Source organism: Talpa europaea, assembly GCF_964194135.1.
Source record: "Talpa europaea genome assembly, chromosome: 15".
In the NCBI taxonomy this organism is placed as follows: Eukaryota; Metazoa; Chordata; class Mammalia; order Eulipotyphla; family Talpidae; genus Talpa; species Talpa europaea.
The window spans coordinates 5677473-5694228 of NC_140083.1; the positions used below are offsets into that span (position 1 = coordinate 5677473).

The window sequence follows — 16756 nt, forward strand, 5'->3', positions numbered from 1 at the left end:
AGCAGCTGTCCGTTATCTTTCCCATGAGCCCACGGGGTGAAGGGAAAAAAGTGCCAGAAACCCAGTTGCTTTATTGGCTCCGGTCAGGACACATGACCCGGCCGTGGGCAAGTCCCACTAGTGATTGGCTCTGATGCCCGTCAGTCACACTCCCGGAAGTCGAGTCTAACGGCCTTACTCTACCCGGGTTTAAACAGAAAGGGTTTTCATTGGTCCAGAGCGTCCCCGCTCGCGGCCGGAGCCCGTCCCCGCCCGTTGCCCTGGTAGCAGCCCGGGCCCGCCCGCTCGCCCGCTGACAGCGAGGCTCAGGGCGGAGGAAGCGGGTCCGTTGGTCGGCCGGGAACGAGGCTCCGGCGGCCGGGCCCGCGCCGAGCCGTTGCCATGGCAGCCGCCGCCGGGGGCGCGGACGACGAGTCGCGCTCGGGCCGCTCGAGCTCCGAGGGCGAGTGCGCGGTGGCGCCGGAGCCGCTGACGGGCGCCGAGGGCCTCTTCTCCTTCGCCGACTTCGGGTCTGCGCTGGGCGGCGGCGCGGGCCTCCCGGGCCGGGCGTCCGGCGGGGCCCAGTCCCCGCTGCGCTACCTCCACGTCCTGTGGCAGCAGGACGCCGAGCCCCGCGACGAGCTGCGCTGCAAGATCCCCGCCGGCCGGCTGAGGCGCGCCGCCAGGCCCCACCGCCGGCTCGGGCCCACCGGCAAGGAGGTGCACGGTGAGGAGCGCGGGGGGCGGGGGGCAGCGCGGGGGGCGGGGGGCAGCGCGGGGGCGCGGCCCCCCATCACCCCGATCCCGCCAGCCCCTGCAGTCTGCAGCCCGCGGGCGCCCGGGCGGGGGGCCCTGAGTGCCCGAGTCGCCCTTCACTAATAACAGTGGGTCCGTGGATTATTTTATGTCGTCATTATAATAATCGTGATTACCATTATGGCTGCTGTCAGGGGCCACGAAAGTGAGAAAAGAAAGGAAAAAGTCTCCCTGCTCAGAGCCCGTCACCCAGGGCTTTGCACACTCGGTCGTTCCCGCTTGGAAAGTTTTCATGACTGCAGGCATTTAGTGGATGATCAAGTGGGGTTCTGGGGAACACTTTTATCATCAGAGAGAGGAGGCCAGAGCCTGGAGCCAAGCCCTGGCTACTTGCTTACGGGCACGGACCTGGGCTGGACTCCTTGACCTCGTTTAGGCCTTGGGCAAGCTGGAGAAGCTTTGGGCCTCAGTTTTCTCATCTGTAAAGTGGGTACAGTCATTGCTTTACAGGGGTGTTGGGGGGATTGAGAGGTAATGGATGTATAGGTATCATCTGGCCTTGTGTTCCAAACACTGTTGGGTGATTTGTGGTCCTCCCACTCCTCATTGAGAGCCAGATACTCTTCCCATTTTACTGAAGAGGAATCTGAGGCTCAGAGATGTGGCCTTGCTGCAAGTGATGCAGTTGAAAATGGCTGTGCTGGTATTAGAACCCAGGTCTGCCAGATGCAAAGTGGTATTTCTGCCATACTGGCTTGCATTTTATTTTATTTTATTTTTGCATTTATTTTTTTTTTAAATGTTGCTTTTCGCAGACTTTGCTATTTATTTATTTATTTTTTAAAGATTTATTTATTTATTTATATAAGCACTGGGTACAGTCAGAAGTGCGGGAGGGCGAGAGAATTCACCAGAGCCAGAGCAGGAAGCAGAGCAGGCAGAAGGACCGAAGTACACTGCTGAGGGGAGCAGCGGGCGGCAGGAGAGGTCTGCGTGCCATGTGGAACCCTCCGCTGGTGGCTGGGGAGCAGCCGGGTATTGAACCGGCGCTGCAGAGGCTGCAGGCAGCTTCGCAACCCAGCGCTCAACCGCTGCGCCACCGGGGAGGCCCTGGCTTGCATTTTATAGCTATGGCCACCAACTCCCTGAAAGTCCTTTAGGAGTGGGGACTTTTTTAAGACTCCTGGAATCTTTGAAAGTGCTGTATAAAGCATAAAGTGCTGTGTAAAATGCAAGGAGTTATGATGTATCTGAATTGCAATTTTTGACCATTTCTCTGGCCCTTCATAGAGAGGCAGTATCATCATGAGAGAACAAAGTTTTCTGCTTAGGAATCACCAGATTTAAGTATCTTTAGAGAATGGCCTGTTTTGTAGGAGAATATAAGATTGTCTGTGTAACCAGTTCAGAAAGAATCTGTGTAAATCATCTCACTCAGTCTTTGCTGCAACTCTGAGCTGTCAGGACAGAGCACAACCTATCTTTCAGATGACAGACCCAAGCACCAGGGAGGTTAACTAATTTGCTCCAGGTCGCCCAGCCACTGCAAGTGGCAGAGTCAAGATCTGGCTCCCAGGGACTCGGGGAGTTTGGTCCAGATGTGCCTCTTGTGCTGGCTGTGCCTCAGTTCAGGGTCTGCCCTATTCCCCGGGCAGTGTCTTGTGACCCGGCAGCTCCCAGGAGCTGCTGCTGTGGCTGAAGGCGGGTTAACTTTGAAGCTGTCTGCTTTCTGCTTCATCTTGTCTGTTGTTTTGGGGTTTTTTGCTTTGGGTTTGAACTGTGGCACTCTCTTCCCTTCACAGCTCTGAAGAGGCTGAGGGACTCTGCCAACGCCAATGACGTGGAAACAGGTGAGTGTGCAGAGCAGCTCCAGCTCCCTGGGCAGCTCAGGGAGGGAAGAACCAGGGTTCCCATACTCGGGGAGGTGCTTTCATCCAGTCTGTGGGCCACCCCTGGGTCAGGCTTGCTGTGTTTATGGTGCCGGTACGGCCAGAAGGCACATCTGGCTGAGCTCCTCGCATTCCTGCTGCTCCCTGCCACCCTAAGTTCTGGAGCTCATAACATTTGTCACCCTGTGGGGCCCCTGATGGTGGGGAACATGTCTGCGTTCCTATCCCTGAGACCCAGCACAGCTCAGCAAAGAGTAGAAACTTTCTGGAACTTTGATCGATGGGGCAAACACTCAACTTTCACTGCCAAAAGAGCCACCGTTTGCACAGACTCCTCCTTCAGCTGCTGACGGAGGCTTTGTGGACATTGGGTTGATGCTTTTGAAGCTTGTTTAGTTGACAGAACATCTGAAAAGCTGGGTAGGGCCTTGGAGTAGACTCTACTCTGTTTTTTGCTTTTGCGTTCTAGCATTCGCTGGTCGGCAGGAACAAGGACAAGTTGTAGGAAAAACATTTTAATTTTATCTACTGGCATAATTCTTTCTGTGAACCAGATTGCGGTGACATATCGGTCTTCTATAGCTGCTGTTGCAAATGACCACAAACATAGTGTGGAAAACGGCACACATAATCCCGCTCTTTCTCAGGTCAGAAGTCTCGCAGGTCTCAGCAGACTAAAATCAGGGTGTGACCAGGCTGCACATCTTCCTGGAGCCAGCCCCTCCGGGGACTGCTTGTTTTGCTGCCTTTTCCAGCTTCTAGGGACTGCCCGCGTTCCTTGGCTTTTAGTTTTCTTCCTCTGTCTTCACAGTCAGCAGCTGAGTCCTCACGCCACCCTCCCTCTGGTGCTCGCAGCAGGGAAGTGCTCTCTGACTTAAGGATGCTGTGATTGGCCTGGATAACCTTCCCCTCTTCCTTTACCCATATCTGCACATCCCTATTGCCATGTGAATTATCCACCAATTCCGGGCAGTAGGGCATAGACATGGGAGGGCTATTATTCTGCCCATCTCAAGCAGACATCATTCTGTTTGGGTGGTGGGATGTTGTGGCCAATAACAGATAGAGTGTGAGCCTCCACTGAGCGCCCCCTGGGAGAGTGCAGTCAGGCAGGTGCAGGCATGGAGCTGAGCGGCCTTGAAATGCTGCCCCTGTTCCTATGGGGCATGGCGAGCATGCCTAGAGACTGGTGTGGGGCTTTTCAATCCTTTTCACTTAGACCTCTTTCCGTGAACTTTAACATCTTGGAATATTTGGGCAGCAACCCCGATTGTTTTTCTAGGAAAAAGAATCCGCATTTTTGTTAAGATCCTCTGTGTGTGACTAGAGAATATTTATTTATTTTTTTTTTAATTTGGCATCATTTAAAAACCAGTTCTTTTTTTTTTTTAAACATTTATTTATTCATATAAGAACCAGGGTACAGGCCAGATGCGCGGGAGGGTAAGAGGATTCACCAGAGACAGAGCGGGGAGCAGAACAGGCAGACTGACTGAAATACACTGCTGAGGGGAGCAGCAGGCAAGATAGGAGATGTCTGCCTTGCCATGTGGGCATCTCTTTGGCCAGCTGGGATTGAACCGGCGCTGCAGAGGCTGCGGACAGCTTCATAGCGCTGCACTCAACCGCCTGTGCTGCCAGGGGAGGCCCTACTAGAGAATATTTAAATTATGCTCTCCATGCACAGAAAGTCAGGTTCATCTTGAATGAGGTGCTCATGCGTGCTTTTATTATTTGGATGAGATGCTGTCATTTCCTAGTCTCACCTCTAACACCCATCTTCACATCTAAGCGGCCGCTAGACTCCCCGCTCCTGCAGGACGCAGGAGACAGCCTCTGGCTGAGCCTCCTCGCTCCCTTTCTTTTCTGACAGGCACCTTGTTTTCTTTCTCTGCATGTGTGTTGGTTTGGAATAGTTCAGCGAATACAGTGGATATAAAATGTATACCCCGCATTGTGAAGTTGTGCTTTTTCAAGAATTCACAATCATTTAAGATATTTTAAGTGTGAAATAATATATACATTGAAGCTATTTTAGGAATTAGAAAAACATGAAGGGAAAACAGTCTTCATGTGAGCAAAGGAGCTACTGTCCATTATGCTTGTCAGAAAGGGAGCTCTCTGTCCTTTTCCCCAAGCACAGAAATTTTCTTTCTGGGCTTTCTGTATGTGTCCTAGCTATCATTTTTTATGTAGCAAACATTTTTTGTAGTCTTTGTAGCCATTTGTTTCAAAATGGAAACATCATTTCCCCCCGTTAATAGAATGAATTCACTGTATGATTTTTAAAAGCTTATAGAGTAAAAAGAAAAAATCACTTTCTACATTTGTTCCCCAGTTTGACCTCTGTCTTCATGGAGGTGCACGGTGTAGCCACTAAAGGGAACAGAGCGAGCGTGTTTTAGTTGGTCATATATTTGGACATTAGTTTTTCATTTTCCAAATCATTTCCCACATACGGCGTTATTGCACCACGGGCATGCGGATTTGGTGGCTCCTCATAGATTTGCTAAAGCGATGTCCAAAAGGCCTGGCCGTCCCCATCCCAGAATGGAGCTGGCAGTTTCAGGTTTGTTTATCTCCTTGACCCTGGATGTGAATGTACCATTGAGTGATGAGGTGACCTGCCACTTTATTCACTTACTCAGCCCGCAGCAGCCTTCTTCTAGCACAGTGAGTGCAGGACACTCTGCTCAATACCAAGGTTATTAAGATGAAGCCAAACCCCTACAATATAGAGGACTGACGAGTAATAGCATTTCCAAAACAGCCCCCTTGAACAACTGAAGTCACGTGTTCAGTTGGAGAAGTGTAAGTTCTGGAGCCAGAGGGACCTGGGCTTCTGCTCTGCTTCCTGCTAGCTGGGCGAACGTCTCTTGGGCACTTCATATAATCTCTCTGGTCTGTAGAATGGTCCGGAAGCCAGGCGGAGCTGGGGGGGGGCTGGCTGTGGTCCTGCGCCTGGCTGTGGTCTGTGCACAGAGCATTTACCCTGAAATAGCATGGTGTGTTCGTATTGGAGCAGCAGACGGACAGGAGAGGTGACTAACTCAGCTCGAGGGGATGGGGAAGCGTCAAGGCGGCTGGGGTTTTGTCTGGAAGGCCTCGGCCCTGTAGTGGTGGGACTCAAAGGTGACTTGCCCTAAAATGATGTTTGGCAGCATTTTCCACATTTTTGTTGGACAGGTACATGCAATCCATAGTGCCTTCCATTTGGTAATGCCTCACTTTGCAGAGAACCAATTTCCTATTCATTATGCTCGTCAGAGCAGCTCTGGAGACTGGCAAAGCAGAGACTGGCCATTTGCTGGTGAACTGGGGCCCGAATCCCGGCCTCTGTGTGCCCAGCCCAGCTCTCTCCCCACTGCACCAAGCTGCCAGCAGTGCAAGCCTTTCTTTGTTGCCAGCCCAGCCTGGGACTTGGCCTGTGTGGCTTCAGACCTTATGCTCTGTCCACCCAAAAGGGCTGCCTCCTGGGAGCAAAGTAAGTGGTGCCCAACAGCCAGACACTTGTGACATTCTACCCCTAGACACCTTGTTTGCGCCCCCAGAGTCCGTGACCCTCAGTTGTGCCCTCAGGCAGCCCCTGTGGCACCAGCAACCAGAGGAGCTCAGTCTCCCTGCATTATAGATGCCTTGCCCCGGGGGGCCCTGAGCATCCTCTCAGGACCAGCCTAGCTCACACTGCCGCTCTCTCCCCTGCCTCCCTCTGTCTTGGTGTGCCAGTGCAGCAGCTGCTGGAAGACGGCGCAGACCCCTGTGCTGCGGATGACAAGGGCCGCACAGCCCTCCACTTCGCCTCCTGCAATGGCAACGGCCAGATCGGTGAGTCCAGGGAGGGAGGGATCCTCTCGGGAGGGGTGGCAGGCTCTCTCTGTCACCGGGGTGCTGGATATCAGGACGACCCTGAAAGGTGCTGATTGCTCCTCTTACCTCCTTCGTCTTTGGGTCTGGCACTGCCAGGCTGTCAAAGGGGTCAAGCTGAGGAAAGAAGAGGATCGACTCTGTGGTCAGGGCCATTCCTTCAAGGAGCTCAGGTCAGACTTCTTGGTGCCAGCCGCAATAGCAGGAGCCTTGTTCTTTTTGATGAACCGTCTCTGTGTAGACACCGGTGTAACTGCCGCCCAGATCAGGATCCAGGATATTTCCAGCACCAACCACTGCCTCGTCCCCCTTCTCATCCTTTCCCCCTGATCGACCTCATTCATAAGATTGGCTTGGACTGTTTTTGAATTTCCAGCAAATGCAAAATGATTTCCCAAGATTCAGCCCTGTGGGTATCTGTGGTTTTTTTTCTTTCTTGTTCCTGCATAGTATTTCACTGTGTGGTATTCCATGATTCACCCATCTGCTAATTCCCCCTACGCTCTCTCCCTCTGGTTTTAGAGAATTTTATTGACAGGAAATTTTGAAACTAGAACTTTATCATGATTTTTTTGTTTGTTCTATGCTTTTTTTTTTAAGATTTATTTATGCATACAAGAACTGGGGTACAGGCCAGAGGTGTGGGGGGTGAGAAGATTCACCAGAGACAGAGTGGGGAACAGAACAGGCAGACTGACTGAAGTACACTGCTGAGGGGAGCAGCGGGCGAGCCAGGAGAGGTCTGCTGCGCCACGTGGGTTGCTCCCTGGCCGGGGATCGAACTCATGCTGCAGTGGCTGTGGACAGCTTCATAGGTTGCGTCTTAACCCCCTGCGCCACCAGGGAGGCCCTAGTTTATGCTTTTGTTTTAAAATTTAAAATGGAAACGTATCCAACATAGACCCTGGTGTAAGGCGTGAAGCTTGTTGACCCTTTTGTTGGAGTCTGACTGTCATGCAGCCAGAGCTAGCGCTGTCGCTGCGCGAAATTATCAGTCCTTCCTTGGGATTGAAGTCATCACGATTTAGTCCCATAGTGAGTCGGACGATGCTAACAGTGTTGTCTGCCTCCTGCCACGCGCGGCTCACTAGCACGGTGTGTCCAGCCACGGCTGGTGGTGTCGTGTGGTATCCAGGTGTGGGCTCTCCTGAATGCCGTGGCTGTGGACGTTCTTGTGCGTGGGACTTAACTATGACACTGAACTATGCCAGGTGTCACCAGGAGGGCAGATGTCGGGTCTCCTGGTAGGATACACGCATATTTCAATTTGGTAGGCGCTGCATTTTCCCCAAGCAGTTGTACCAGTACAACCTCTTCCACCCGCAGTGAGCTGTCAGTTCCGCATTGCCCCATGTCCTTGCTGTAACCCCAGCCACCCAGGCGCCGCCTGCACCTCTCCAGCGGCCAGTCACGTGGCACACACTCTCTGTCCATTGGCCGTTTTTATACCCCCTTTGTGATGTGTCTCTTCAGGTCTTTTGTCTAGTTTTTTTTCCTAACAAGTTGTTTAATTAATAAGATATTAATTTGTAGGAATTCTTTACACATTCTGGGATAAATCATTGATCAAATACAGATGACTTGCCTTTTCTGAGCTTGACTTTTTGTTCTCCAAATGGTATTTCTTGGTGAACACAGGTTCTTAATTTTAATAAATTCAGTTTGTTAATATTCTCTATGATGAATATTTTTGTAATCTAGAGAAATCATTGCCTCTTCCAGAGTCATAAAGAGAGTCCCTATAAATCTGGCTTTTTTTTTTTTATTTGTTTGTTTATGGGACCCTCGCTGGCGGCCGGGTAACGAACCAGCGTTACAGAGGCTGCGGGCAGCCTTGCAACCCAGCGCTCAACCACTGTGCCACCAGGGGAGGCCCTAAATCTGCCTGTTTTAGCTTCATAGTTAGGCCTGCCATCCCTCTTGAATTAGTTCTGCATATGGCGTGGGGCTCAGCCTGACCTCACTGTACAGTGCCCGGCACCCAGGTTTGTGCATTGCTATCAGCCTGGGTAATTCCCACCATAGTCCACCCTGGAGGTGGCCCGGACTCTCAAGGAAGGGTACTCAGCGTCCTCCCAGTAGCCTGATTCTCATGTGGCATGTGGCTGTGGGAGGGACAGCAAAATGCTTAAGAGCCTTTGCTGCGGTCACTGCTGCTGGAAGTGCGCTCCTTAACCCCTGAGGGTTTAGCGCCTGTCCAGTCACGTAGCACCTGCACTGGCCAGGAGGCCCTCCCAGAATCCCCCCATTCTGACCTTTACAAAGGTGAATGAGAACCGTGTTTGCTTTCCATGTTCCATGCATTAAGTGAGCCCCCCAGCGAGGTTGGGTCCCCCAAAGCCTCTGATGGCTCCTCTGGGTTTTTGGGTTTGCAGTGCAGCTGCTCCTGGACCACGGGGCCGACCCCAACCAGCGAGATGGGCTGGGGAACACGCCACTGCATCTGGGTGAGTGCCTGGAGAGCCGCCGAGACCCCTCATCTGTGGCATGGACGGGCTTCTCTCGCGGAGGGCCAGGGCCCTGCGGTCTCCCGGCCTGTCTTGTCCCTGACTCTCCACTGCTCGCAAGTTGGCTGTGGTCTGAGCAGAGCTGAGGTGGCAGCCTCGGTGGGCACGGTGCACTCTGCTGGCGACGTGAGACCCTTAGTGGGTCTCCAGCCTGCCACTGACTGCCCCCGTGGCTCTGGTGAGGCAGGCCTCGCCTCCAGGCCTCCATTTCCCTCGCTGTACTGGGAGGGAGTTAGACTCCATGGCTGAGTCCTGCATGGTTGCTGCCTGGGTGATACCCCTTGGGAGGCCCCTCACATGGAGACGCAGGCACCAGGGCCAAGCCACTGTGGTCCTAGAGCCTCAAGTCCCTGTTCTTCTTCCTCAGCGGCCTGCACCAACCACGTGCCTGTCATCACCACATTGCTACGAGGAGGTATGTGCTCCCTTCCCTGTCTGCCCCACTCCCCAGCATACTCACCTAGCACACTCACCTGGCTGCTTCTGCAGGGGCCCGTGTAGATGCCCTGGACAGAGCTGGCCGCACACCCCTGCACCTGGCCAAGTCAAAGCTGAACATCCTGCAGGAGGGCCACTCCCAGTGCCTGGAGGCCGTGCGGCTGGAGGTGAAACAGGTGCGTGCCCGTGGGCTATGTGCCGCAGACAAGCTGCCTTCAGCAACGGGCCCTGCCCCTCTGACCCCACTGGGTGCTGCTCCGCTGCATCTGGTGCAACTGCTGTGTGAGCCTCTCCCTTCCTCCTGTGAGAACCCTGGCAGTGCAGCCCACTCTCTCCTTTCAGATCATCCAGATGCTGAGAGAGTACCTGGAGCGCCTGGGGCGGCACGAGCAGCGGGAGCGGCTGGACGACCTCTGTACGCGCCTCCAGATGACAAGCACCAGGGAGCAGGTGAGTGGGGCTGCAGGTTGGGCCCAGGGCCTGGTGGGGGCCTCAGCACAGTCTGCCCTTGCTCTGATGTAGCTGGACCCTCAGGACAGCAGCATGGCTGTGGGGTCGTGGCTACTCTGGACCTCAAAGCCCCTGTTCACGTCCTCTGAAGCTCCTCAGTGTCTTCTCTGGAGCCATCTGGGCCTCCCCATGTCAGGATGAGCCCTGGGCCAGTCAGAGTGAAGCCCCCGGCCCTGCTTGGAAGTCCCCAGCCTCCACGCTGTGCATTTGGAGGAGACCTGTTGCCCCCGTGACTGTGTCTTGGATTTATCCCGCAGGTGGATGAGGTCACCGACCTCCTGGCCAGCTTCACCTCCCTCAGCTTGCAGATGCAGGACATGGAGAAGAGGTAGCAAGAGCAGCTCCCTGCCCTCCTGCTGCCCTACCCCCACCCTGGTGCTCATTACAAAGAAAAAGCCCGCTGCCTGGGACTTTGGAGCCCCACTTGCCTGGTGAGGACCTCGCCCTCACCCCTAGATGCCGAGGGCAGAGACGCTCTCTCGCTGGCTTCAGCGCCGCCCCCAACCCCGGCATCCATCATCTCAGAGGGCAGGGCCACAGCCCCTGCTCTTTCTCTGCTCCCGCGGCACTGCAGCCGCACTGCAGCTCCGGCCAGCGCCACTGCCCCACGGGCCTTGCTTGTCCTGTCACCTGTTTGGCGTCCGCAGCAGGCCCAGATCCTCTCAGTGTCCCTTCCTGGCTTGTTGCAAGCAGCATGATGTGGCTAAGAGCAGGCCTCTGCCCTGGCCTGAGGGTCTGCCCTGGAGCCCATCGGCTGTACCTCACCAGCACTTAGATTTAGACTTGTCGCTGACTTGCAAGGAGACACTGCAGTTTCTCTGGGTGGAAAGGGGTGGGCGGTGAGGCCTGGGCCTCAGAAACACGAGTTTGGGAAGGACTCTGCTGAGCCCGGCAGACAACACCGACCCTTGAAACACCAGGAGGGCACAGTACTTCCGCATCTTAGTTGTGACGGGCTGGAGAGTGGCCCCCCCAAGATATCCATGTCCACGATCCATGCCCAGTGTCCCAGAACCTGTGAATGTTACCTGTGTGGCAAAAGGAACTTTGCAAAGGCAGTTAAATTAAGGCTTTTAGACGAGGAGCTTTTCCTAGTCACCCAGGCAGCCAGAGGTGATCACAGGGGCCTTCTGAGAGGAAAGCAGGAGACCAGAGAGGACTGACCACATGGTGAAGGAAGGGGTCACAGGCCGAGGCAGGCAAGTGGCCTCCAGAAGCTCGAAAAGGCAAGGAAATGGATTCTTTTCTCAGAACTTCCAGAAGGAATCAGTCCTGCTAATTACCTTTACTTTAGCCCGGTGAGACTGATTCTAGAATCCTGACCACCTGAACTGGAAGAGAATAAACGTGTTGTTTTAAGCTGCTGGGTTTGTGTTTGTTTGTTGCGGCGGCAGTGGGGAACTGCTACCCCAGGATAGGCCAAAGTCACGGTGAAGGCCCCCCTCCCACCCACAGGGAGTGCCCAACTGGCCTCCCCACTCAGCCTTTGTCCACAGAGTAGAGCTCCTCCCTGGCCATCAGTTCCTGTCCACTTAACGCTACCCCACTTTCCCTGCCGCCATATTGGAATCCTGACTGCTTTTCAAAGGAAAGGAGCTTGTTCCCCCAAATCCCAGCTTGATCAGATCTGAATTGAACCCATGGAACCCAGCTGGTCCCCAGACTCTAAAGAAAAAAGGGTCTCTCGGTGGGTGAGATCAGGCCCAGGCCTGCCTCCAGCACCCTGTGAAAGGCCTGCAGGGTGGGGAAGGGAAGGAGGGTGGCCCCGGGACTGGAGAGACAGGAGCAGAGGCAGCCAGGCTCCCAGCCGCTGCTGAGGCTGCTCTCCCGTCCTGTCCCTGTTCCCTCCCTGCAAGGGGCCTTCTGGGACCTGTTACCTGGCAGGGCAGCTGCTCTGTGCTGACAGGGCTGAGGGTGGCGAACTGAGGCAGCTGCACCGGCTTCTAGGATGGCCCAGCTGAGGCTGACTCTCAACGAGCCCTCGGCCCGGGTGGCAGACGCATCCCTGCAGCACCCTCCATCCCTGTGGTACCCACCCACCCCACTCCGGGCCCCGGGGCCCTGCAGCCACGCGAATGGGACATTGGGGCAAGCAAGGGGCAATGGCTGACTGCCTCCCTAGCCATATGGACAGTGAACTAGGGGCTGACGGATGAAGGTGGCTCATAGGCCAGTTATCAGACACTTGCCAGACATCCTGGCACCCTGCCCGTCTGCGTCACCCCATTTCCAGCCAGGATTTTTCCCGCAACCCCAAATCTGTCTGAAGAACCAGCCAGATAAAGTCGGCCCCAGACACTGGAGTGAGTCAGAAAATGCATATGTGGATCTGGGGTTGGCTGGGCCTGGCAGGGGCTGGATGGAGAACGGGCAGAGGTCGCCACATGGGCCTTCATCTGTTCGGGTTCTGGGAGCTGCTGCAGTTGGTGGGGAAGCAGGGAGGGGGCCTGAACGGCAGCAAGAACACACACACATCTATGGCTCTGCCTTCTGCTAGCATTTTCTTCATGCTGGAAACACATGAAGGGCCTGTGAACACATGGAGATTTGGGGCACCCCTGGAGAGGGCAGGAAAGCCTGGGCCTTTTCCCCAGACCTCGCCCTGGGCATCTCTTCCATCTGGCTGTTCCTTTGTAATGAACAGCTGATCTAGTGTGGTAAACGCATGCGCGTGCACACACACGCTTGCACATACACACGCACACACACGGCACTCGCTAGGCGGATGGCAATGTTCTAGGTGGGAATACAGCAGTGAAAAGAAGGACAAAATCCTTGCGGTTACCCATGGCAAACAGTGGTTTGGAGAACATTCGCAGGTTCCCACAACCATCCTGCCAGGGAACCAGCCTTGCTGCACATTTATAGGAAAACGCGGGCTCACTGGGGAGACCCAAGCGGGAGCTGGGCTGGCACTGCTTCCACCCGCCCAAAGCTCATGCCATTTCCACCTTGCCAGAAATGAGCCTTCTCTGGGGATTTCCTAAAATGCAGGCACGATGTTTATTGAACTCCTACTACGTGCCAGCAGGCTCTGTGATTTTTGTGTTGACAATAAAATGTTAGGTAGCCACATTACTGCTCCCACTATTTCACAGATGCAGAAAGTTGGGCCTCAGAAAAAGTAGCCTGCTTTAGGTCAGCTAGTCAGTAAAGGGGTCCAGTCCAGGTCTAGCGTGATCTCTGCCAAGGTTTCCAAGACACCAGTATCCCCGGTGCTCCCGGTGACTGGTCCATGCCAGCCTGGTGACTCTCCTGCCTGGAAGCCCAGAAGGATGGGGCAGAAGTGGGGGCTGCACCTCCTCAGGTGGGTGGTGAAACTTGATGGAGACAAGGGTCTGCGGGGTGAGCCCTGGCCTCCCTAGAGCTGGCAGCAACGGGAGAGCAGCCCAAGGCTGCTGCCCGAGAGATGGGCTTGGGCAGTTCAGTTCTGGATGTGGCTGCGGCTCAAGGTCAAAGCTGCATCTCGAGGCCTGAGTCCAGGGCCGCTGGGCTGGCACGTGCTGGGAACCTGCCAGAGACCACGGGACAGCGCTAAGCAAGCAACCTGACAGGTCGACGCCCGCCCCCATCCTGTAGGCGTCCAGAGCACCCCGGCACACCAGCCTGGCACCCTGTCCCTTATCTCCTCCTCTCACCCTTCCTCCTGCTCCAACCTCCCCCCGACACAGAGCCTGGGCCACGAGAACAACGTGGCACCGAGCAGATGCTTCAATAAATCAGGGCCTTGTCCTCTTAAACCAGAAACAATTCCACCCCTGCACAGCCTGTCCCTCTGGCCTCGTGCCATTTCGGATCCAGCTGGCAGCTCGCAAATGAGTCCAGCATCAGGGCCAAGGAACTGATGTTCATTAATAGGCACCCTCGGGTGGTTAATTGCCATTATTTCCCCAGGTACACACCTCAGAGTTGACAGATGACACTGTCCCTGCCAGCCTCAGGCAGGGAGGGGGTGGTTGACACGGCCAGGGCGGGGCCTCCACTCCAGCCCCCCCCAGGGCTGCGTTTCAGCCTGGCTCTGGTGGCGGGGGGAGGAGGCACCCCGGCCCATTCCTTCTTCCTCTTCACCAGCCCCTTCCTTTCTCCCCTCCGCCCCCAGACCACGGAGCCAACAGCAGACAAACCTGAGCTAAAGAGCCCAGCCCTGTTCCGGCCAGCCCTGGGAACACGAGCCCCAAGGTCATGGCGAGGCAGGTGCCCACGGCCCCCAGCGGCCTCTGTCTTGGCACATTCCAACCAGGTCCACATCGTCCCCCCAGACCCCTGCCCACCATGCCCACGGTGACCCCCAGTAGCCCAAGTCTGGCGTCCTCCGGACCTCGCCTCATCTCCCCTTTAACAAACATTGTCCAAGCCCCAGTGACTGAACCTCCTAAGAGCTTGGCCGCCTGTGCTTCGACCCCCCCACCCCGCGCCGCCATCCTCTTCGCCACCTCAACTCTCCCTCTCACGTCAGCCACCAACTGCTCTCCCTGCCCTGCTGCCCCAGAGAGGCCCCTCCAATGCAAACTCGATTAGATCATTCCATTGCAACCTCTTGTGGCTCCCCCTGCCTCAGGAAAAGCGCTGTTTCAGACAAGATTGAAATAACCCTTCGCCGCTGGCCCCACCTCTCCCACTTCACTCCCTGCGGGGCTCCCCTGTCACCCCGTCCCAGGCCTTGGGTGCACCGTGCTGAGCCTGACTCTGGGCAGCCCCCGCACATGCTTTTCAGCCTTCCCCTTCCCCACCCACCCTGATGAACGCCCACTTCAGCGCTCGGCTTCGGGGCCAGATCTTCCAGGAGGTCATCTCTGCTGCCCAAGTTGGCTAGGGGCCCCCCCTCTGGTCCCCACAATTCCCTGTGCTTGTCTTTCCTACAGGAGCACCATTACCTAGTAGCTGCTCAGACATGAGGGCGCCAGGTCCGTCCCTAAGAGGCCTGCACAGCCAGGGGTGCGAGGCCTGCGGGATTGGGCTCTTCCTTCCACTAACAGGAGCTCCTCCCCCGGCCCTGCGGGCTGCCGGAAGACCAGCCCCAGACCGGGCAGGGATTGGGTCAGGTGTTTACTCCCAGTCCGTAATGGGCAACAGCCAGGTGGGCTCAGTCTTCACTTCAGCCCCTCTGCAGGACTCCCAGCCCTGTCCTAAGCAAAGTATTGCGACCATCTGCTTTTCCAAGCATTTCATTCGCTCCCTGACACAGGCCCGGGAGTCTCGGGGTCGGGCCCAACCCAGCAGCTGGCCATCAATCTTCCTGCCAAGTCCGTGATGAAAAAGACAATTTCCCAGCTCTACTCCAGGCCTCCCTGGTGGCTTTCCTCATCCAGGCTCTGGATGGGGCTCCTCGCCCTCAGCTTGGTATCAGAGCTCCAGTTGGGAGTCTGGGCTGTACGACTGCGCCTCGGCCAGCTGGGCTAGACCCAGGCCATTGCGGAGGGCCTGCCTGTCCGGCCCCTCCCCGGGCCTGGGCTTTCATGCAAGTCCAACTCCAGCTCGGACACTTGCTGGGGGCGATCTTATCCCCCAAAGACACCTCCCCTCTCCCCCTGTCCTAGGTGGAGGCGGTTCCCAGGCCCAGAGGTGACCAGGAGGAGCAGCAGCCCAGCTGGGTGGCTGGAGCAACCGTGGCATAAGCTAACCCCAGGAGGTTGTCCCCCTACGACGCTGCAGGGCCCCACCACGTCATCTGGCAGCCAACTTGCCAGATGCTCTTAAATGTTTTTCCGGTCTCTCGGGCCCAGTTAGGAATCCCCACTCTGCCGGGAATAGGCCACTTGGCTCTAGACAAGTCACTTCACCTCCTTTGAGCCTCAGTTTTTGCTTCTGAAAATGGGCATACTTTTCCTTGCCTGCCATTGTGGGTGCAAGGCACAGGGGAGCCAGTGGAGGTGTGAGCAACAGCCACACTGGGCTGGGTGCAGGGAAGTGGGAGCACACACTTGCTCTCCCGGGAGCACTCCCACTGCTGCGGCTAAGGCAGCCAGAGCAGCCTGGGCAGAGACGTGGGAGAAAGAGTCCTGGACCAGCAACAGGACCCTGCACTTCCCACCCCAGCCCTATGCTGGACCCTCAAAGCAGTGTTCCCCAGACATGATTGCAGCCTCCCCCCTGTGAAGGTGACTGCCAGTTGGACCCCTGGGTCTGTGGCAGGTGGCAGGCAGTGACAAGGACTCAGCAGCTGCCTCCTGTCAGGTAGGGAGGGATCCTGCTGGGGTGCCCAGCAGCCTGGAGGTGTGCTAGGGACACATGGGGACCAAAAGGTCTCAGGCCTTTGCCCAGAAGCTAATAATCATTATTGGCCTGTGGTGAGGGAGGGGAGTGGGCAGCTCTGAAGCCTTCGAGACTGATTTATTGGTTAATTAGTAGGTTTCCACCGCCACAGATTGACTACCCCAGCTGTATGCAGGGACGGGGAGGAAGGGGGTCACCGGGCAGCCAGGGCTGCTGGAGGCCAGCTGGGGTTCGAGGGTGGCTTAGTGTCTCTCTGCAGCCAGGAGCGCCAACGGACTGGCTGACTGGAGGCAAGAACCAGGAGCTGCCCATCAAAAGGACCATCTTAGGATGCGCCTGAGGCTTTGATGCCCCCAGGACATCTAGTCTGGTGTAGGGAGCAGCAAGCTGGGGGCAGAGGCCAGTGCAGAGCCAAGAAGAATGGAGAAAAACCTGGGACACCAGGGAAACTGAGCACTGGGGCTCCAGAGGTAGAGGAGGTTCCAGCAGCCGGGCTGAGCCCATCTTTTGCCAAACGCCAGCCATGAGGGGGAGGGTGTCAAGTCACTACACTGCTGATTCCCGGGTCTGCGTCTGTCTGTAAAGCGGGGCTACGTGCCT

At 55.9% G+C, this 16756-nt stretch overlaps 1 protein-coding gene across 4 annotated transcripts; it reads left to right on the top strand.

Annotated features, from left to right (window-relative positions):
- Positions 1-263: 263 nt before the first annotated feature.
- Positions 264-10275, top strand: ANKRD54 (ankyrin repeat domain 54; the record flags this gene model as incomplete). 4 transcript variants are annotated; one of them, XM_084255772.1, is made up of 8 exons in its annotated part: positions 264-706; positions 2538-2585; positions 6303-6449; positions 8864-8935; positions 9363-9410; positions 9485-9609; positions 9776-9883; positions 10201-10275. In XM_084255772.1, exons 1-8 carry the CDS (start codon positions 382-384, stop codon positions 10273-10275), a joined length of 948 nt encoding a protein of 315 aa, XP_084111898.1. In that variant the 5' UTR covers positions 264-381. The 4 variants fall into 4 exon arrangements, with proteins under 4 accessions (XP_084111898.1, XP_084111899.1, XP_084111900.1 ...); XM_084255773.1 differs by having other exon boundaries at positions 6351-6449; positions 9485-9613; positions 9753-9883; XM_084255774.1 differs by having other exon boundaries at positions 6351-6449.
- Positions 10276-16756: the final 6481 nt, after the last annotated feature.